General features: G+C 41.0%; 1 protein-coding gene across 1 annotated transcript; it reads left to right on the plus strand.

Moving 5' to 3' along the window:
* Window positions 1-1,180: 1,180 nt before the first annotated feature.
* sost (sclerostin) lies at window positions 1,181-7,525 on the plus strand. The gene is made up of 2 exons (XM_017686976.2): window positions 1,181-1,520; window positions 5,142-7,525. The coding sequence occupies exons 1-2, from the start codon at window positions 1,280-1,282 to the stop codon at window positions 5,555-5,557; spliced, it is 657 nt and encodes a 218-aa protein (XP_017542465.1). The 5' UTR covers window positions 1,181-1,279; the 3' UTR covers window positions 5,558-7,525.
* Window positions 7,526-8,988: the final 1,463 nt, after the last annotated feature.

Consider the following 8,988-nt stretch of genomic DNA (forward strand, 5'->3'; position numbering starts at 1 on the left):
GAAGTAAAACTAGAAACCGTTGGCTTAAATAAGTTAACGTATGAAACAGTCTGTCATGAAAACCTGTTCTCCAGTCATTCTCCCCTTTAAGTAAGCCATGTGCAAACCACAGCTGTGGAATATAGGAGATCAAATGTAAGTTCAAGCACTTTCAGGAGAACAGAACAGACAGGAGATATGGAAAACACCATGTTCTGGAAGAGTGAGAGTCCTACAAGCTCTCTCTCTCTCTCTCTCTCTCTCTCTATTCCTGTTTTTGCAGGCTTATCTGTAGTGAACTCTGTGTGACTGTAGTTCAATGCTATCGTGGTACTCCTAAACCAGCCCCACACTAAAAAGTTGTCATATGAACTTTGTTCAGTTATACCACACATTTCCACTCAATCAAATTGGGAACAGTCAGTATACATAGACTTTGTTACTTCAACATAAAGCTCAATTGCTTACAGAACAAAACTGAATTATTTCAGTGCAGTTTCCTTGGGTTTTACCTCAATTAATGCAAACCTAAAAGGCAACACAAATAACTGATTTAATGTTGATATGTTAGTAGAACTTGGTTTATTCTTATGAGTGCAATCTTGGCCAAAGAAAAACATTTTACACTTTTAATTTTTAAAGCTTTAATTTTAAAAACTCTTAAAAATAAAGGTAGGCCAGAATGAGTTTCTGTGGAGATTTTATGGAGATTTATCTTTGTGCAAGTGCAAAGAAACTTTTTGAAGTTTAAAGAACCTAATGTAAACCTAATGTAAAGGTTAAATGAATAACCCTTGTATTTGTAGATCTTTCAAGGGACCAAAAGTGGTTCTCCTACGGCTTTGCTGAAAGCACCGTTATGTGGCACCTTTTTAAGAGTCTAAATCATTTCTGCTTTAAAAGGGACCTGCCAAATGTCACCACAACGACAACTTTTATGTTTTCCTGTTCTTGTCACTAGGGGGACAGTTGGTCCCCACAAAGAGCTAAATACATGCAAATAAGCCAACAACAAAAATCAGCAGCCAGACGCCTCTAAAGCGAACTTTTCCTATTTTCCCTCGTCATCCTTGGAAACATTTGGTCCCCACAAAGAGCTCAATACATGCCCAGACACGCGCGCGCGGACGCGTCCCCTCCTCCCCATCACTTTCTGAATGAGCCGCTCCGCTCCCTCCTCCCACTCGGCTGAGCGCTTTAATTGTCGTGGCTCTCCGCTGAGGTACTTAAGGAGGACGCGCTGCTGCCGGATGGGAGAGATTAAGTGAAGCTGGCCCTGAGAGGAGAGATCAGTGAAGAAATGCACGTGTCTGTATCCGTGGTGCTCGTGCAGTCGTGGCCGCTACTGCTGCTGCTGCTGCAGTTTTGGCTGAGCGGAACAGGGGCATGGGGAGCCCTGAAGAACGATGCTACAGAGCTCATACCAGAGTACACCGAGGATACACCTCATCCAGAAGAGCAAAGACCACCACTCAGCAATAACACCATGAACCAGGCGAAGAACGGGGGCAGGAGGCCCTCAGCTAACAGTCCCACATACGGCAAGTAGCTCTGACACACGGAGCCCTACCTGTTATCTGAGTTTCAGTCGAGTTCAGAGAAGCGCAGCCTGAGCGTCACTACTGTTTGATATGTAAAGTGTACAGGCGCTTGACTGATAGATACGTTGGCGTTTGAATATCTGATTAATTACTTCACTCTCTGAGCTCTAGTCGCCACTTAACTTCTGTCACTCTGGTTTCATGCAAATGCTTTTGCTTTGAAGCTCAATGGTTTGACAGGATTGTCCTTTTACTCCTCACACAGGCATTTTAGCGAGCAATTTAGTGGCTTAAACGATTTTGAATACCATTTTGGCTCTGATTGCTTGTATGATTATATAGTCTCATAGGTGCCAGATGGGCTCTTTGGAGCAGTAGCACTTTTGGTGACCTGAAGAGCTTATCAGAAAGTTTTTTAAAGAAGCATTTTTCAAGTTTAGAGAAACTTCACATTTAAAAGTTATGTATTAACTAAAAGTTTTCCTGCAACCGTATGTCCAGGCTAAGAACCTTTTATGAGCCTTTATTCTCAGAGGCCATTAGAATGGTCTCCTTATTGGGTTTTGAATAAGCCACACGGGTTACTGTTTAGTTTCTGCGGTCTGAAACTATGACCTCCTGAGGGTTGTAAAGCCTAAGTCAGTCACAGGTTCTCTGTAGGGAGGGAATACATTCTTGAAAATGAAACCTGTTTTGTATAATTTTGCAGAGGTAAACCAGAGTTAACACTGGTTGAAAACTGCACTTGTGAGGGGAATTTAGGAACAGTAAAAAGGTCTCACTGATAGATGTCAGCAATATGTTTTCATTCCATGTATGTAAAAATTCCGCAGCATACATACAGTTTGAGAGCATCATTTTTAAAATTAATTTTATGTGCACCACTGCATGTTTCCGAATCCTGCTGCAGTGATATAAAAGTGCGAGAGGAATCAGTCAGTACTTGTGTGTTGCAGGCAGGTGATGCACTGATAACTCAGTGTTTTCCTGCCATTTCCGCACTTTTATACAATTAGTCAAGGTCTGCATAACTGTCTAATTGTATCAGCATGTTTCCAAGCAGAATAGCATGTCAGAGTCTGTGGGGAAATTTCTTGAGGGTATTTTAAAATTGTTATTTAAATGCAACACCGCTTTAGTGAATGACTCCCACCTGTGGTTACTAAACGCTTCAGTAAATTCAACTCTTAGCTCTTAGCTGAGGTTCTACCTGAATTATGGTTGTCAGTAATGTCAGCACCCTTCTGCTCATTTAATGTGTCAATTAAGGAGTTCCAGTAGCTGGAGTACTCACATTAAATGGAAATTATACCTTTTTGCTACATTTCTGCAAAAGTTCAATCATTGAAAAGTAAATAAAGTCATTGAAAGCGTTTGAGGTGAAATGATGCCCTGTAGAGAAATGTAAAAGCTCTGATTTTTTTACAATGCTAGCTATAGGAACCAGGGGCCGCGGTGTCTAAAGCAACCTTAATGCAAATATAGCCCATTTCTATTTGTTCTCCAAAATGACCAGTGTACCTATGCATGTCTTCTGAGTTTTGACATGTAATGTTGGCAGTGGTAAATGAGAGAAAGTTTTCTTTGTACGCTGTTTTGCTTTCGTACACCCTGGAAGCAGCTATTAACCAAGAAAAGAAGTAAAGAAATACATTTTAGGCCAGACTTTTGCAAAAATATAATGTCACAAACATCAGGCAACTGTTTTATATTATAGCTCTTTATGACGCAGCTAACATCTAAACAATTTATTTGAAAAATAAACTTAAAGCATACCTTTAATTGCAAATAGGTTCTTTTCAAACAGAGTAACATGATTTGAACAGGTGTCAATAAAAAAATAGAATGAAATAAACAGAACAATATCATAAAAAGTGACTATAGTGACACATCAACGAGAACAGAATGCCATGCGCATAAGCTAATCTGTAAAGGACTGTCACACACCCTGCGTCCCTGAGAGGGGGGTGTGTGCAGTCTCTAGTGGACAGTTTGGGGTCATGCTGGATGTGCTGACCTCTCTCTGGCTGGCATCCAGTTCCTTCCCACTCTCACAGCGAGGGGAGCACTACAACTGGGCCTTCATAAAACAGATCAGGTTCTCTGAAAGGCAGGGAGGGAAAACCTGAACTCATCACGCGCACATAAATCCTTTGTTGTTGTGAGTGTGCAGAGCTGCAGAAGGAAACAGTTCCCTCCACAGTATCACTGCTTTAGCTGACACCTTCTTTGCCTTGTGCTGTAATTCAGCGAGGAGACACAGCAGACTGAATAAGAGCATGTGGATCGAGGCCTCGAGCTGACATGACAAAGTTTGAACTGCGCTGAGTGTTATGTTTAAACTAAACCATTGTTGAAAAATAAATCTAAATCAATTTGCATTTCCCACTGAGGTGCCAGGACACACAGTCTCTCGACTGTCTGGATCCGAGTCACATTCTGTCCAGACACTATCAGATATGTTTGCAGCGACTAGCGATTTAGTTAAATAAAGGTGTGCACCACTATTGAAAATATGGGCTCATATTCTGGAGCACAGCAAGTGTCTCAGAAAAATATTGTTTTGAAATACTGGTCAAACATAAACATGTGTCTGACGCTGATGTGTTTTAAGCAAATAGCCATCAATACTGATATGTTATTGAAATTATGCATCCCTAGTTTGAAATAAAGGTGGCAAAATGGTTCTTTGGACTGATATCATAGAGCAACTTTTGGCTACCAAAAGAACTTTTCAGTGGAAAATTGCTTTTATAAGTAAGTCCTAAGAACCTTGAAGTTTTCTACATCAGTTATACATTTTCTTCAGACCTGCACACCCAAACCAAAAATGACATGTACTGTAAAAGTAATGTCTAGGTTGTGTAGTTGTATGTACAGTAGCCAAACAGACCATTTTGCTACTTCGACTCATTAAAGAAGAACTCCACCCATTTTTTCCACTTCACACTTTTCCAGTCTAACTAAATGGTAAATAAAGTCATTTAGTGTGAAATGCTCTGTTGTAGAGAAACTTACCAGGTCAGAATTGTTTACAGTGGTGGTGACAGAAACCAGACAGGAGTTTAGTCCCTCTTAAAGCTTCTTCACAGAAATTCATTACATAAATATGTTATAAATACACTACCTAATGCCTGAGATATTGTTTTATGATAGCTTTGAGAACAGGTTTTTGACTAAAACAAAAGGTGGGGGGGGTTCATGTAGTGTGTTAAAAGGCAATCCCCCAATCAGAACCTATTTTACCATTTTACATTTTAACCATTAACAACATTATATATTAAAACTCATGTAAGCACTTGTAGGTTGTGTTGTCTTTTTGTAATTACAAGCATAGACATCACAACCCTTGGTTTCTACCACCACTACTAAAATTAAAGTAAAGAAATAAATAGTAAAGATTAGATTTCTTTAAATAGTAAAGAAATCAAAATTGATAAGGTTCTCTTCAGTGAAACATTTTACATGAGACCACTTTGGAGACTTTCATTGATTTAATTATTCAGAAATTTAGAAAATTTGGAATACGCCTTTATATAATTGATCCATTTTGAGTAGATATTGCACAGAATGGTAGATTTTGGCCTGATCAAATATTTTTCTCTTTCTGTGCATGTTTAGGAGTGTCTGAGGTGAGCTGCCGCGAGCTGCGCTCCACTCGATACATCACCGATGGCTCCTGCCGTAGTGCCAAGCCAGTGAAAGAACTGGTGTGTTCCGGCCAGTGCCTGCCTGCTCACCTCATGCCCAATACCATCCTCCGGAGCAAGTGGTGGCGCAGCAATGCATCCGACTACCGCTGCATTCCGGCCCATTCCCGCACACAACGCGTCCAGCTGCAGTGCCCCAACGGCCAGAACCGGACCTACAAAATCCGGGTGGTGACCTCCTGCAAGTGTAAGCGCTACACTCGCCACCACAACCAATCAGATGCCAAGGAACCTTCCCAAAAAACGCGGCGCAACAAGAAGCATGCACGCCTTCAGCAGGCGCGGGGCCGGAGCAGAGAGCCGACTATCAGCAGCAACTCCTATTGAGGAGGGGGCCCTCTCTCTATGTGAGCTTATACAAAGACTGTCTCCGCACATGCACACATACTCACACACACATTATCACACACATTATACTGCCAAGGGGCAAAAAGATTGAGAAAAAGGATTATGTTTTATGGACTGAAGCGTTGAACTCTTGAATTTTCCGCAGTAAATGAAGCTATCAAGCGATCATCCAGTCATTTTTCAAGTCTCCAGTATGTTTCAAGATGCCTCACAGTTTGCATGACCCATTGAGCCTCAAAAATTTCAAATAACAGTGATGTTTGATTACAGAATTCCAGAGGACTTTATTGGACTTTTGCTTGAAAGGAGGTACGTTGTTGTGGGAGATTAGTGTAGAGCAGCCGATGGCCGATGATATTCCTGCAGAGGGCCTCTCTGACCCAGTCTGAAATCAGTTTCCTTTCCTGAAGTTCATTTAAAGGCTAGTCAAGATGAACATCGACACCAAAGTTAACCACCATCAACATGACCGAATCCACCACCAGCGGTGCTGCAAACTTGTGGCCGAGGTGAATGTTTGTATAGCTGAAATGAAGTCATCACTTTTGGGGGCATGGTGTTCCAGCTTATGATCCAGCTGCCCAGGGCTGCTGGGCTCGGGAGACATCCAGCTGATGACATGTTGCCGAGATCCAGCATTTTAACCCTGGAGCTCCTCTGACAGGCTGACAGCCAGTCACCAGAATTCCCACAGCCTTTACCTTTCCAGAAGAACCGTTATAGGAGCTGTCAGCTGGAGCCAAGCCCACTGTCAGGAACAGAGAGTGGGAACAGTTGTGTCAGCAGTCCATGATCTGAGTTCCTTAGGGTCAAGAGCACAAAATGGTATTCCACTGACTTGTCCCAATTACTAAAAAGTCCCATTCCTGGGTTTAGGATTTGAGCCATAAAAAGCCATTTCCTCTAGACGCGGTCAGTTCCTGTTTGTTTGAATAGCAGAAAAGGGGCCCATATGTGTCTAGGAATCTGCAACAATTGCGCCTGTTCATACCTTGGGGGTAGAATACTTCCCTAGACCCCTCCTTCCCTGGAAACCATTTGGAGCTTCTTGGTCAGTTGCAGTAACTAGTTGGTTTTAATGGTTATCTAGGTGTAATGAGCTTTTAATGTAAGGATAACAAAGCACCAATCAGGGTATAAAACTACATTATAATATAATGTAAAAATTAATGTAAATCTATCAGCCTAATTATTATGAAAATGAATGAAATCACAAATACATAGTATATTTAAGCAAAGAAAGTATCCGAGTGAGAAGTTTGAGATGGAATGAAATGTCCTTGAAAATGTGAAACGTGAAAAATGGCATGCATGTAGTGACTGGAGCTGCCCCAAGAAAGAATTGATTCCTCAAACATCCTGATGTTTTTTTTCACATCCCTACTGAAGCAAGGAGACCAGACAACATGAAATACTGAACTGAACTCTAAATGTGAGTGCATGTTAATATTATGCGGGATGTACAGTAGAAGAACTCTGGAATCCAGACGTTTTTGTCTCCACGTCCAGCAGACATGTAACAAAGAATATTCCACTGGCTTCCGCACATTGTTCAGCTCCACTGTTTTCTCCCCATGGCGTCCCCATCTCTGTCTTCTAAACAGTACTGACCATGTTTGCTTCTTTTTCAATTGTCTGTTTGAAATAGAAACTGGAAGGGATTTTTTTCTCCATGGAATCAAAATTGCCATGTATAGCCTGAATGTACATACTGTACCTGCGTGGTCTCATGAAGCAAAAGCCCTCCAAATGACTGAATGCTCAACAGAGGGATAACCGGAGAGGGACTCCTTCAAAGAAAGAACTGTATATTTATTTTTTAATGTCAACATTTAAATTATTTATGCAGCATTTTTTGTAGAAAATAGCCATTACTGTACTATATAAAATAATAGTGAATTTCCTAACAAAAAGAGAACATGAATAAAGTAAAGTATATGAGAAAGGCGTGTGTGTTTGTTATCTTTCTTTTCACAGTGCTTTGACAGATTCTTTCTCCTCTGGCTGCCCCTGCACGCTAAGCCCGTCTCTCAGCGAGGCCTCAATAAACAATACGCTACGATTGGGAAGTGGTGGTTTTGTTGCACTTTGGAATGTCTAGCAAGACGACTATAAAAGACAAGAAAAAAGAATTTGCACAAAAGAATCAGTTTGTCAGACGTGAAGGACTCAGTCTCAACTGCAGGATGGATGAACTGCAGATATAGACCTCCATTCAGCCATTTGTTTGACAAAGCTTTAGGTACTACTCATGTCCTGAGCTTCATGTCATGCTTTTCTTACTCCATTTAATCTTAAAGGCCTCTGTGTTTGTCATGTCTGTTACATGCTTGAATACAGCGTGCAAGTTGCTCATGGAGGAACTCCCAACTCGCAGCTAACCAGCTCCAGCCTGTGTAGAGCACAAAACTCAATGAGGTGTTTATGCTGTAAATCATACAAATTAACATTTTCCAAACTATCGCCTAATGTATGGCAGGCCTCTGTGAAAAAAAGGGCTAATCAACTACAGAGGAGTAACAAAATATGGAAAAAAAATGACCTTCTGGACTAAATGACTTTCTTTTCATGCAGCCAATATTCAACAATAGTTATCTAATCTCCCGGGATCATCTATTACAGCCATTTTCAATATCACAATCAAGCCATATCCATAGTCGCTTGACTATGCTTTCACTCAAACATAGCTGGCAGGCATGCTCTCCCAAGTAATTCAAAAACAAGTGTTGGAGAGCAACGCATGAGTAGTACCTAAAGAAATTGATACTGACAAAGCATCTGCCCTGAGTTACGGCGCCCATACACACTCATCACTCGGCAGTGACCTGGCACAGTGTTCCACAGCCAGGAGGAAGGCCAGGGTATGTGAGAGATGGGAGTAGCTCCTGTGAATGTGCTTAACACTTTAGTAGCTGCTCAGCAGCTCTAAACAGGCTTCTGAACACCAGGTGTTAATAGATTGTAATCTTAAGTCTCCAGGCAAGGTTTGAACTTTGTACTGCACTGTTCATATTGCACTGTGACCAAGCTACCATCAGAGTAATTAATGAGGAATTCCAATGATTTTTCAAAATGTTTACATAATTGAATCATTCAAATATAACTAAAGTCAGTCAGAGTGGTTTGATGTGAAATGCTTAATTGTTGAGAAACATACCCGACTGATTTCTTTACAATGGGGTTAATCGCAACCAGGTGTCACAATATGTATGGTAAATCTGAAAAACAGATTTGTAGCTTAGAAAGCCCTGCATGTACCTCTCTGGCCTGAATGGATTAAAATATATATACATTTTAAGGCAAAATATTATTGCAAAATTATCCTAAAACATTATCTCTATAGCTTTTAGAGGCATTAAACACTTTAGAGGTCTGGTTCCTATCACTGACACAGAACAATACTGACTTTG

The sequence above is a fragment of the Pygocentrus nattereri genome, chromosome 13 (assembly GCF_015220715.1).
Source record: "Pygocentrus nattereri isolate fPygNat1 chromosome 13, fPygNat1.pri, whole genome shotgun sequence".
NCBI lineage: Eukaryota > Metazoa > Chordata > Actinopteri > Characiformes > Serrasalmidae > Pygocentrus > Pygocentrus nattereri.